This window comes from Diadema antillarum, unplaced genomic scaffold (genome assembly GCF_040938485.1).
Source record: "Diadema antillarum isolate AM-2024a unplaced genomic scaffold, OU_Dant_1.0 seq00000876_RagTag, whole genome shotgun sequence".
NCBI classification, from domain to species: Eukaryota; Metazoa; Echinodermata; class Echinoidea; order Diadematoida; family Diadematidae; genus Diadema; species Diadema antillarum.
In genome coordinates, this window is record NW_027271740.1 from 1,270,155 (window position 1) to 1,283,525 (window position 13,371).

The following is a 13,371-nucleotide window of genomic DNA, read 5'->3' on the forward strand; positions in this document are numbered from 1 at the left end:
TCCCGAACTGTTAAAAGGAATTGATTAATCACTCAAAAATGCAATCACAGAAATATATGAAATGTCTCATATGCCTAGACAAATTCACTGCGATGTCCTATGTGATGCAGCCACCACCCGATTAAACAGCAAAATTATGACAATTAATTTCACGCTCATCAAAACTGCCTATTACTTTTCATTATATGAATTTTGGTTATCAACACTCGTTCGTGGATTTGTTTGTTTGCATGTTTTGTGTGTATTATTCCTCGATCCTGAAAGACGTAATAATCATTCGCATCGATCGTAAACTGTTTACCGTAACTAAGCCTATGGCGCATTCTATCCATTAAACTTGCAGTAGCACATGGTGCATTCCTTTGAACCACGTGTTTCCCATATCGGCACATCCAAACACATTAGCGATCATCGTTATGGCGAACTTTCCGATTACAGTCAGGGGAGAAGAAATCGTAATACTGTACATGTACTTACGAAAGTGATTATGCTTAAGATCAAATAAAATGAAGAAGCTTCAAAACAACTTGGCAACACTCAATCAAGTTTTGCATTCTCTCACACAAATGCTCTCTTGAGAAAATGAAAGCATTCCCCCTCCCATGCTAGATAATGAAGTTTCCATTACTACAGCCCAGCAAGTTTTGGGAGTGTACATGAATGTTTTTAGGATAGAGTCAAAAGGGACCTAAGCTTTCGATCATAGCAGAATCTTCGTCAGAAGCAAAATGGCAAATAGGCAGAAAAAGCAACCACATACATGTAAAGCGACTTCACACAACAAGAACAGTCAGGAACAGGCAAGGGACACGAAACAAAGAAAACAAAAGGAGAGGGTAGGATGTCATGGGCAAGGAGCCCAACAGGTAAAGGGAGGGGGATTAGAGCAGGAGGATGGACAGACAAAAGGCAGGGGAAGGTTAGTAATAGTCGTGAGGGCCAGGGGGCAACCATTGAAGGAAAAGGATGAATATGGAGGCAACATCAAACAAGATAAGGAACAACAGAGAGATAAAGAAAGGTAAAGAGTGAAATAGCAACAGCAAAGGGGGGGGGGGGTGAGCAAACAGCAAGCCCTAGAAAGGATCTGCACAAGTACCAAGAGGAGGCAACGAAATGAAAGTGAGAGTCAATCAACAAATGCAATTAACCATATCAAAGTATGGTAATAATGATACAGCAATAATGATGATATTGACAAAACAAACTAGAATAATAATCATTAAAGCACATAAAAAAAGGGGGACACAAAGTCCATGGGAGAGAAAACGTATACAGTGTACTTGCAAAGCAAGTATCAATAGGCAAATTAAATACGTTTCAAAGAGCTGGTTCATATGAAATCACCTTTGATTTATGATTTTACAAACAAGAATTTTCATCGCTTTCCTATTTCTTTTATTACTTTAGTAATGTCATGATATTTCATGATGGTATGTGTTCTGTCTTTACATGGCAAGATAGGGTTTTTCTTTTCCATCCAGGGTCAAAGAAGAAAGTGATAGAAAGATAATTGAAAGGATAGAATGAAACACCTACTCAGCAGGCTCTTGATATAACACAAAAGCAATTCATCAGAAATGCAGTACAGTTCTAAATAATTTATCAGTGGAAAAATGAGCAAAGAAAATGGGATTTCGAGTTAAAAAGGAGTAGGAACATCGCAATTGACAGACTTGGGCTTGATGTGCAAACATATTGTCTAACTTCTGGTTGAGTTTCTTCAGAGACATAAATTTTGGTAGCAGTAAACCAGAGTGAAAAAGGCAAAAGGATACAATTAAATGAAAAAATAAAATGCAGGTCTCTAGACCACTCCAGTGCACGATCGAGCGAGCCAACACTAAAACCGCCCCCAGGGCCAGGCCATGTCGTCAGTGTCACTCTCGTCTTACAGGCCTACATTGTACATGTGTAGGCTACTCGTTTCGTACTCGTCATCGCCAACGTCATGATGGTCGGTCACACGAAATAAATTGCATCATCAAAAGAGCTCGTATATCAACACCACTAGATAGTAGAATCATTATTATTATCACTATCATTCCAGTCAATTTCATCCACCGCGAAACCCTCAAAATCCCTCTCAAAACAAACCTGTAAACGATTCAGACATCGCAGACCTAGCTACACATCTGGCACACAAAAATGAAATGGAGGTGGAAAACTACGATGAATACACAAAAACTATCGACGATGGCATTTTACCGTAGCAGAAAATACACAGAGTATCTTGCACCGGAAAAAAAAAATGGATGTGGAAAACTACGATGAGGAAAACTAGGTGAAAACCCGATGCGTGAAGACGAACGATGAAGACACTTTACGGTAAAAATACTTACACGGAAACAAACGAGTGGGTACGATGTCCTTGCACACACGAAGATAATCGACAAATCGTTCAATCGAAAAACTCAACAAACACTCGAACAAAAACTCACCCCAAATTGTTGCAAACAAGGTAATCACTTAATAAAAATGAGAAAACTAAACTCTAAGGAGTATGATTGTACTATGAAAAGAAAGGGATACAATGATACGAAAGCAAAAGAGAGAAAATGAGAGAAATGGACGGGAAACCTAGACAACTTCGACGAAGGGAGAGCTAGCGATTCGCGATTCGAGCTAACTTTGTATACAGTGTAGCTGTGTGTGTGATGTGTACAGAGGGTTGAAAGCGTTGAAAGGGTTGAAAGCGTCGAAAGCGTTGAAAGCGTCCACAGCTTCGGAAAAGCGTTCGGGGATTTCGTTGAATTCGTTGAATTCGTCCAAAATCCGTCCATGAAGTCTGGACGCAAAAAGCGTTGAAAACGTCCCCGACGAAATCAACAACGAAAAAAGCGTTGGGACGAAATTTGGACGCACTTTCGTCGGGCGTTTTCTATTGCGCGTACTGTAATATTTGGTATTGGACAGTTGTGTAAAGCAATACTTTTGCGATATTCAGCTAAATGTCTTTACAACACTTTTTGATCATAACCTAAAAAGTTGCAATTGAGAACTTCCCTGGAGTGATAATTGGCTTTAATCAATCCTTGTCACCTCAATAACAGAGGTTTAAAAGAGAACTGCATAAAACAAGCACACACTCACACACACACATGAGCACATAACACACATTATTAACATATGCTGTTATACATACCTCATCACATTCAGGATATTCTTTGCATTTTCCAGATCTCTGACAATTAGAAAAAAAAAATTACAATATTGACACACCAAATATTTTGAGTAAAGCACTCAATTAAAAGCATGATGCCATAAAAAAAAGGGCCAATCCCCCTCCCACCCCCCCCCCCCCAAAAAAATGTGTGTATTTTTGCATTATGGTAAAAGTCACAGATCACATGTCATCATTTCATTTCATAATCACTACTTACGCAACATATATATCTCATGAACAGCATTTATATGAGGCATTTGTCTGCAGAACAATATCTATATCTATACATTTATCTATGTGTATATATATATATATGTGACCAACCACAACAAAAGGATCCGAAAGTCGCTGACGGCTGAGCCGAGAAAATCGAGTCTGAACTCAGATCATCAAAATCGGTCAAAAACATTGAATATCTGTTCTTGACAGAATTTTGTAGTCTGATGTTTTGTCTATCATCTGCTGAAATTTCGAAGCTAAATGATCACAGAAAACGCAAGAAATCAGTGATTTTCAGCGCCATGATTTTCTGATTTTCAACGGAAGAGAAACATGTCCTAAGATTTGGATTTAGTGCCGCAGATAGACTCCGCCCATAGCAATGAGGGAGTGATCTTATTGGTCAGTGCGTGGCATCCTGGTTACTGATTGGTTGTGCGTAGACTGCTGGTGGTAAGCTTGAATGAACATCGCGGAGGTTGCTGGGAGCATACCTTCTATTGTCCAGAGATGAAAACCTCCCTTACCTCCCCTTGATCACAATTGCGTCGGAAGGAAAACTTGGAAGGTGGTTTTCTTGAAACATTGATTTCCTAGACCACTCGACATACTCTCTTAATATCATTGATATCTCCGCAACCGAGTATTTTCATGAGTCGTGTTATATATGAAATTAAAGTAGAAGAGTAAGGGAATAATGTCATGTTATTGTAAGAAAATTGACCTCCCCCAACTTTTGGATCCTTTTGTAGTAGCGGGTCACATATATATCTTTACAGACACAATGATCAATGTAAGGGGTAAAGGGATACACAAAACTCTCAATAACAAATATAGAAGTTGATTTGAAAGCAACCCTGTCATAATATCAAAAATGAAATTTTTTCTTCACAGAAATGCAATCCATTTTACAATTTACAATATGATTGTGTTGAATGCTGGAGGGGGGGGGGGGGGGGGGAACAAGCCCACAGGTAAACTTACCCAGCTCTTCCATGACCTGTGATGAGAGAATTGAAGATACCCTCTGTGACCGGAAGATCTTTGGATTTCATGAACTCCAAAATCTTGGTAGCACCCTGAATGTCACCTTGCAGACAGTAAGCACTGATCAGTCGCTGGTAGGTTATCTATGTAGGAACCACCAGGCCAGAAGTAAAACATTTATACACACAATGTGACTTACTACTAGACCAGTCATAATACTTGTGAACATTAACATACTGTGAATCTCAATGAATTGGTAGGGTAGACACACAAGGGTTTGGTGTCATCATATGCAAAGTCACATACTTTAAAAAAAAAAAAAAAAAAAAAAAAAACACCTAGCATACTATGATCTAAATAACATATCATATCAAATCTTTTTTTTGCAAGCAAATGTTTCTTCGATCCACTGTAACACATGACTAAAGTCCAAGCATGGAATTGTGACATTTCATATAGGCCTTACTCTTGTGACCTTGGTGTGTGTGTTTCTTGGATTCTCTTTTGCTTTGTTCCAATTCATCTTGGTTTAATGTCAAGTTAACCCCAAAGTTCTGAAAATATAATGGTAACATAGCAAGTGACTGATAACAGCCATGCGCACATACTGACTGATTACCTAAATTCTAAATAGCCTTGCCCACTGTCTTTAGACAGAGGTAAAATAAGAGAAAGGCACAAGAAACTAAGAACAAGTCACCAAGGTAAATTCAAGTCGACAATCTTCCAGGGAAATTCTACAATCACTTTTCCATATTCTTGCGTGTTAAGTGTCATAAAAAGGGAAAGTAATGCGTTAACTAAGGTGGGTTTGATATCTTTGTTTTACCCGAATTCCTCTTATTCATGCCAGAATACCAGTATTACCTTATTGATAACATACAACTCTGACCACCATGCCACATGGACTTAGACGTAGTTCACTGTGGATAGATGTCTCCATAGAGGTGATAGATGTCTCCATAGAGGTGGAGAGTTACTATTGCCTTTCATTCGTGTTTGACTCCAGAGAACATAACACAGAGCACTTACCCTGTTTGGCTCAATCCCACATGTCTCCATCCTAGCCAGAAAATCAGTGGGTGAAAACTGGTGTTCATTCTGGAGGTAAACTTTCAGCAGAGCATTGTAGTGGGTGACATCATAAGTTGAACCTAATAAGGGATTGAGTAAGATTAAGGCATCGTGCAAATACAGGTTTGACACAGCTCTTCACAAATAATCAAAAGCAGAGGTAAAGTCATTAGTAAAATCATTGAACAGTACAGAATACATTGCAAAGGAACTCTGCTCATTACCCTCAGTGTCAATAAAAAAAAAAAAAAAGAGATTGTTATGACATTCTTATGTTCCTTTTGAGCTCGTTCTGGCAACAATTTTACAATGTACAGAACACTGATATTGTGACTCTTGCACGGTGGATACTGCTATGGCCTGATAAACATGTACGTTATCGATTAATAAACATCACGTAGATATCACAATTGGGCATGCGCGGCAATTGCAATACTTCCGGCATACCTCTATGGGTAACATTCCACATTTTTATTGTCACCCAATTGAAATCATGTTATCACAGTGTTATATTACACATTTCATATACCGTCAAACCTGTCTATAGCGGCCACCCAAGGGAAACGAAAAAAGTGGCCGTTATAGACAGGTGGCCGCTATAGACAGGTAATCCAACTTTATGTGCATTGCTTATACATGTACATATATCATCGTTGGATACATCAATAAGTATTCATTTAATGTACATAATGTACATGCGTAAATGTACACACGTGTATTTCATGCATTGAACAATGCCGGTGTTTATGAAATTGTTGCACAGTAGCATGTGTACAGTCGTGAAGAAAGCTTAAAGGACAAGTTCACCTTCATAAACATAAGGATTGAGAGAATGTAGCATTATTAGTAGAACACATCAGTGAAAGTTTGAGGAAAATTGGACAATCGATGCAAAAGTTATGAATTTTTAAAATTTTTGTGTTGGAACCGCTGGATGAGGAGACTACTACAGCTTATGAGTCATATGCGTACAACAGTATAAAGAAAATGTAAAGAAAATTCAACATATTTTCACTTTTTTCGCATAATAAAAGAGCACTTGACTTGACTCTTTCTAAAGGCAGGGGGAATAATATTACCCATAACATTTGTCGGTAACGAGTCGAGGGAATGTGTACTTTTTGCAAAAGATGAAATTTTGTGAAATTCTCTTTATATTTTCCTTATATTGTTGTACGCATGTGACATCTAAGTTATTCACACACTGCAGTAGTCTTCTCATCCAGCGGTTACTGAACAAAAACTTCAAAAATTCATAACTTTTGAACGGATTGTCCAATTTTCCTCAAACTTTCAATGATGTGTTCTACTAATATTGCTACATTCTCTCAATCCTTATGTTTATGAAGGTGAACTTGTCCTTTAACACTAGTGATTTATTATGACTGAATAAGTGATGAATGCAGCGGTGGCGATCACTGCACGTTGCCCATGAATGTCTGCCACGGCCACAAATCAGAAAAACACGCTGAAATACCGGCTCTGTGGCCGCTATAGACAGGTTAAAATCTACCGCGGGAAACAAAAATTGTGGCCGCTGACCGCGTTAGACAGGTGGCCGCTATACACAGGGTCTTTAACAGGGCTTTTCTCTCGGGGGGATTTTTAAGTGGCCGCTATAGACAGGTGGCCGCTAAGGTAGGTTTGACTGTACATGTGTGTCCATTTTAGACGTAAATCAACAGCTTCTGTTGTTACATGGCAATAATGTTTCACCTTCAAAAACAAATGTCAATATTGCCACTCAATACACTCACAGTGTAACAAAAACAGATGAAGAGTACAAAGTTCACCAGTAAACACCAACCATTACATTGCAAGCGACTGTAAGAACCAGTAAGGATTCCAACAATCATCTGTCCTAAATGTAAATGTAAACCAATCATAAGCAGAGAAGGGTAATTACTCCACCAACCTAACTGCTTCAGCTTATCCCAGATGTTGGATGCCAGAGCCGTCCTCTCCTCCAGAGGAACTTCAGGAAGGAGAGATCCACAGCTCCTGATGAGTAGGAGAGCTTGGTTGGGCTTCACAGTACCTAGGTGTAGTAACAGTGAGATCAAGTTTGATACTGATCTTGAAGTCATGCAGTGCAATACGCACTTTTCAGTCACTTTAGGCTTCCTACTGCCCAGACTGTAAATAATGACACAGTTCTTAAGAACTAACTTTATGAAATTCTCAAAGACTGAAACAGAAGGAAAATTGATTCATATCAACATGGACTATTCTAAAAGATAGCTAGCTCCTGCTAACAATCTGTGAGCTTTGTTACCCATCTTGATTATCAGAAAAATTATCTGGGATTTCCATAGCCCATACGATTAAATGATCTCATACACACAAACAGTAATACATACATACAGTAAAGATTAGAAGGAAGTGTTGTCTTACCAAGTTTGCAAACTTCATCAAAGACAAGAAGGAGTTGTGTTTTGGTGATACGTCCTGTGCGACGAACCATGTCATCCAGTCTCCGGAGAACTATGCGAAACTCATTATCTGACTTGACAGGTTGTGGGCTGGTACTCGGTGGCTCATCTGCATGTTGTACTGAGGTTGACTGGAATCTTGATGATGCGGTTACTGCACATCTCAAACTAAAGAATAATATCAAAGAATAGCATAGCACAATGTAAGTCCGAAGTCAAATCAATAAGCCAGGTCATAATGAGCTCATGTACACATTGGTACAAATTACTTTTTCCTCAGTCCAAGTAGTATCTTGGCATTGTACTCACCAAAACCCCCAGTAAGTATATGGGCAAGGCATCTCCAATTTTATCAAAACAATAAAAACAATTCTACTGCAGAGTATTTCATTTGCTTTACCTTTCCAGTCAGCTTTCTCACCTATATGTTACGCTCACATTCTTGAGATGAATAATTACCCTATATCTTTTCTTTCTTTTTTTGTGTGTGGTAATTTCAACCTTCTAAGTGTTGTAACAAACTCAGCTGATGTCTTCATTGATCACTGCTTAATCAGGAAGGGCTAGGAGACAATCTGAAACTGAAATTAACTGTCTAATAATATCTAAAAACAACATAGAAACAACCAGGAACTGAAAGTAGTACACTACATACATCGGCTGGTTTTGTAGATCATTCTTGCCTAGTCTAGCATGATAGTGTATTAGTCATGACAAGTGTGGCACTATTTGGCGCACTTGCAAACCACCGAAGCACCATCTGTATCCCAGCACGAGATCCCACACACATGCACACAGTTATGGAACACATGCCATTGACCTACGGTGCCCGATAGGTACTCAAATTCGCATGCACTGCTCGATTTATAGGGTAAAATTTCGCACTGATAATATAGGGATGTAAAGTGCATGACTGCCGGTGTTTTTACTTTAGTCATAGATCTACATCATCTACAATGTTGCACTAGAGTAAAATACCCCATTTGCAGAGGTTTAAGGGTTTTTCCACATTGTAAACAGATCAGGCAAATTATTTTCAACCATTTCATATAATATAGACAAGATTATTTACAAACGCTATTGTTATCATAAAAAAATATGACCAATGACAAACGCAGTTGTCAAGACTGACCAGGGCAAAACCCGGCACAGTTTTGGCCGATATGCGCCGTAGTAGCTTGGCTTGCGGCACGATGTACAGTTCTTATGCAATACGCATGTGCTCTGTGATCTTCAGCTGAACGCTTTCACATGGCTCGCGAACATTGCCTGCTAAGTGCCGATTCTCATTGCGAAAGCACGTGAAAATAGCTGGAGCACACGCATCGACTACAACCACGGATCGCCATTCTGGCGGTGTTCTTGATATCTTTCTTGTGTTTTTCTCATTTTTTTTTATGGTAACATCCATTTCCAGAAAAAAAAAAAAATGGCGGCTCACATCGGCTCCCGAAAGTTCTATTTTACATGAGGATATATTTTCAAAATCCATGAATAACAGGAAAATAACAAAAAAATACAGAAAATAATATTTTGGATGCACTATGTTCTCATTTAGGTGAGGAAATTTCACTTTTGTCAGAGATTGTGCCCATTTTATCTGTTGATTTTTGTACATTGGTAGTGTGCTACCAATGTGTGGTGTGCATGTACAGAGTGTGCCGCTGTGTTTAGCAGTAAATTAGTTATATTACCGAATATGTTGTACCGGTACCTGCCGTGAACGGGCCGCATACTGCCACCATTACTCTAGACACTTGTAGACATGATTTGATATGAATTCTTTTACTTGAACAAATATTGCTGAAATTTAGCGGCCGAAAGATTGAACTAAGTTGTTACATCGCTGAACAGTCCCTGGTTTGAGATTGAGTATGCATGATTTCATGGGTTTGTTGGAGGGAAAATGTAAGGAGAAAGGGTGGCTTTTAAATTCTTTGCTTGCCAGATTCTGGCAAGCATTTTTTCCTCTTATTCCAAAACGCTTCCCGACTTTGATTTTCACTTGCCGCGGGAAAGCGCTCACTGTAATTTCACTCGCGGTACGTGTATCCGGTAGCGTGCAAAAATGCGTGCAGTTTTCCATAGCCAAGTAACGTACCATGACGCACCCCTCGGTTCAAAATAATGCGTGTTATTTTCCATAGCCAAGTGACGTACCATGACGCACCCCTCGGTCAAAATTTTGACCAACAATGATGGGATTTTGACGCACCCCTCGGTCAAAAATTTGACGGACAAAGCTGGTAAAATGACGAACACCTGGGTCACAAATTTGACGGACCAAACGAGGAAATAACGCACCCATGTCCGGGGGTAGTGCTAGTGGGGTGAGTCATTACATTGACAAGTGCATTATGCAGCAATATTTGGGGTAAATTTCTCACATTATGCAACCGAAATACTCACAGTAACAAGGTTATAATGCAGAAATTTTATCCATATCGCAACATCGCAGTTTGCTAGCTGTAAGTTGCCATTTTGAATCCGTAAGCCAATCACATGCGAGGTACGTGTTTTAGTAAAAAAACACGTAGAAACTACCTCGCATGTGATTGGCTAATAGATTCATACTGTATGTTTCTGCAGTTTGAACGCGACGACGCGACGGGCTGGTTGATGTGTTTTACGTTGAAAGTTCTACTAAAATATTGGATTATTATTCATTAATCTGGTGAGTGTAGTGCATTCTTGAAATGTTGATTTTGCTATAAAATACAAGCTTAAATTTGCTGACCTACATTGTATGTAGCCTAGGGCCGTGAATTAGACGCAATCGAGAAGGGTGAGGTACCTCACCCAATTTTCCATAGAGACAGTGGTTAAGAACATCCACACAGCGATGGGTACTAATACCTTCCGTCTGTCTACGGAGGAGAGCGATAACGTGAAAAATATAAAAGACTCCTCCGGACAGACGGATCTTTCTGTCTACCTTGCCTTGGCCCTGGCCTTGCCCTGTAATTTAACGACAAACGTCCAAGTCCAAGACCTAGTGATGACGAAAGTCTGACAAATAATCTCACGTTTTAAATATGCTGCTCTCTCACATTGGCATCTCTGCCCCCTGTGTGTTCCTCTATAACACACAAGAAGATGGCTTTAGCTACAGTATTTTACATGACATGGCAGCGACACAGCCAGAATTGACAGAATATAACTACACGGTTTGCAATGTATGGGACTGCGTGACTCATAGATACGCACATGCTGTGCACTACACGTGATACACGGGTATGATTATTGACGCAGTGCAGTATTCTTCATACTTACTTGAAATTCGTTCGAAGCACTTCAGCATACGTTTCTTTACTCAAACATCTCGAAGCAGGCGCTTGAACAAATGATCTTCTCGCAATTCTTGCAGCAGCAGGCAGAAGCCTAGCTATTTTCACTGATCGCATGAGGGCTGCCATTTTACGCAGCTTAGGTTACGCAAGATACGCAGCGCAAGGGCATAATGTGTATGATACAACACAGCTTTCAAGAGCTGGGCAGGCAGTCAGGCTTTCCAGCATACAGTTATCTACCCTTCGACAAAGGGCGTGCGGCAGGGAGGTGATCATTACTCTATGTATATGGAGGTGATCCTCTGTGGATGGATCCTACTTCATTGGATGCGGCCAGCATCACTACTTGGGTCATCCTTCCACTTTCGTTAATGAAGTGAAGATGTGTCAGGGGGATGTGTGAGCTGTGTATAATAAATAAATCAAAAAAAAAAAAAAATGGGGCAGCAACATCAGCATCACATCTTATATGCATTCAGTTATGTCACCGTGACCAGTTTCATGAAAACACCTGAAATATTAGTATTACGAGGGTGCTGGATCTGAATCTGAATGATGCAACTCTGACATCATTCAGGAGTTTGAGATATTCGGGGGGAATGGCTAAAACATGGCATCACCCCTGGTGGTCCACTTGTGCGTCTTATCTGTATACTAAGCCCAATGGAAGTTTACCGCGGGTGGGGGGGGGGGGGGATGGAGGAGTGGTTTTATTGGAATATTTTGACATTTTCGATCAAACTATATTTACCTTTTGAACTGGCATTGCAGATACAAAACAAATCAAAATAAAAAACAAAACAAAAGATGGAAAATGTGACAACAAATGCGACATCAAACTTTATATGGTTGGCGGGGGGGGGGGGGGGGGCACCAGGTTCCCCCCCTTCCATCCCGTCCCCGGAAATGTTTCACATCAGGAGAATGGCGTTCAATCAGCAGGCATGCATTGTGGGCATTGAGTATAAAGGATCATTAGCACAATATGGATCTTTTTCGAAGTTCCAAGTGACTAGTTGTTGATATCCAGAAAAATATTTTTAAAAAGATATGTCACACACAATTCAATCACATCATAGGGTGACTTCACATCTTGGGAGCCATTTTGAAAGCCATTTTGAAAGCTATAACGTCCTTTTCGCATTGGTCTCAGACATTCTTTCAATTTCAACCTTTTCCGTGTGAGTGAATACATCCTTTGAGAAATACACTATTGGGATATGTACTAATGTGTAAATTACCATTGTGGCACTTTCGATTTTGACAAATTTGCTCGACTGAAATGTAAATTAAGATCAATTACAATTACTTTTTTTTTGCTTCTTTTTTTTTACATAAGACGGTATGTCAAAGTAATCAAGGATTCGAGAGTTGCAAATTCTATATTCCTATTTAGCAAGTTGAATTAGGCTAAATTCGTTACGTCTTTACAATTCTTCCCCATTTATATGATTTTTTTTTTTAAATATCTTGAATATCTTAGAGCGCTAAAGGATGCAGGAGTTGCAGCATCCAAACTGGGATTCAGCTGCGCCCTCGAAGAACATCACGATGGCAAGATGCATGGCTGTTGAAAAATGTCGCAGTTTGTTCGGGTGTGATGGTGGTAGTGGCGTGTGATTGTTGACCTTTATGAGCAATGATGAGGTCGGTGGTGGTGATGATGCTGTGTAGTTGCTGGTCGTGATGGTGGTTGTGATGTGTGTGTTTTGGTCCTGTGATGGGTGTGTCTGCTGTGGCGTGGTGCTCGTGCTGCGCGTCCACTCGTGGCGGCCGCGGAAGAGAATTCCGCCCGACCATCTTGTTGTTGTTATTGAGTTTTTTGGCGCTTTTCAGTCAGACTTGACTATTTACGCCGACCATCCCGACCATCACGGGGGGCGTTGCATCTCTTTTATCGACTCCTGGATGTTCTGCATGAATGATTCCCGAGAAGCCTAGTCTTCTCTTGCCAGCCGCTTTCTCTAAACTCTAGAGAGGACAGCGTCAAAAAACAGCTCAATCACATTATGCTGGTTGATGTGAAAAAGACTTGCCTGTGGAGACCAAACTCTTTACTGGCTGGATCAATGGCAAAAGCGCAGCTCAAAAATGATAAAGAATGAAATGCTCTCCCGAAACCACAATCTCAGAGTTCCAGTGATTCTGTGTACATATAGTTTGTGAATGGTGATGACGTCAATGCACGTGTTGGTAGACCTTG

General features: G+C 40.0%; 1 protein-coding gene across 1 annotated transcript in view; it reads right to left on the reverse strand.

Annotated features, from left to right (window-relative positions):
• The window catches only part of LOC139740742 (leucine-rich PPR motif-containing protein, mitochondrial-like), a 48,864-nt gene extending 37,561 nt beyond the window's left edge, over positions 1-11,303 (reverse strand). Inside the window, exons 1-6 of the mRNA XM_071651309.1 lie at positions 11,152-11,303; positions 7,841-8,046; positions 7,362-7,484; positions 5,405-5,526; positions 4,370-4,515; positions 3,146-3,184 (exon numbers count right to left, since the gene is read on the reverse strand). Coding sequence (XP_071507410.1) covers positions 3,146-3,184; positions 4,370-4,515; positions 5,405-5,526; positions 7,362-7,484; positions 7,841-8,046; positions 11,152-11,294 — 779 coding nt within the window. The 5' untranslated portion in view covers positions 11,295-11,303. The remainder of the gene's footprint in view (positions 1-3,145; positions 3,185-4,369; positions 4,516-5,404; positions 5,527-7,361; positions 7,485-7,840; positions 8,047-11,151) is intronic.
• Between the last annotated feature and the right edge of the window lie 2,068 nt (positions 11,304-13,371).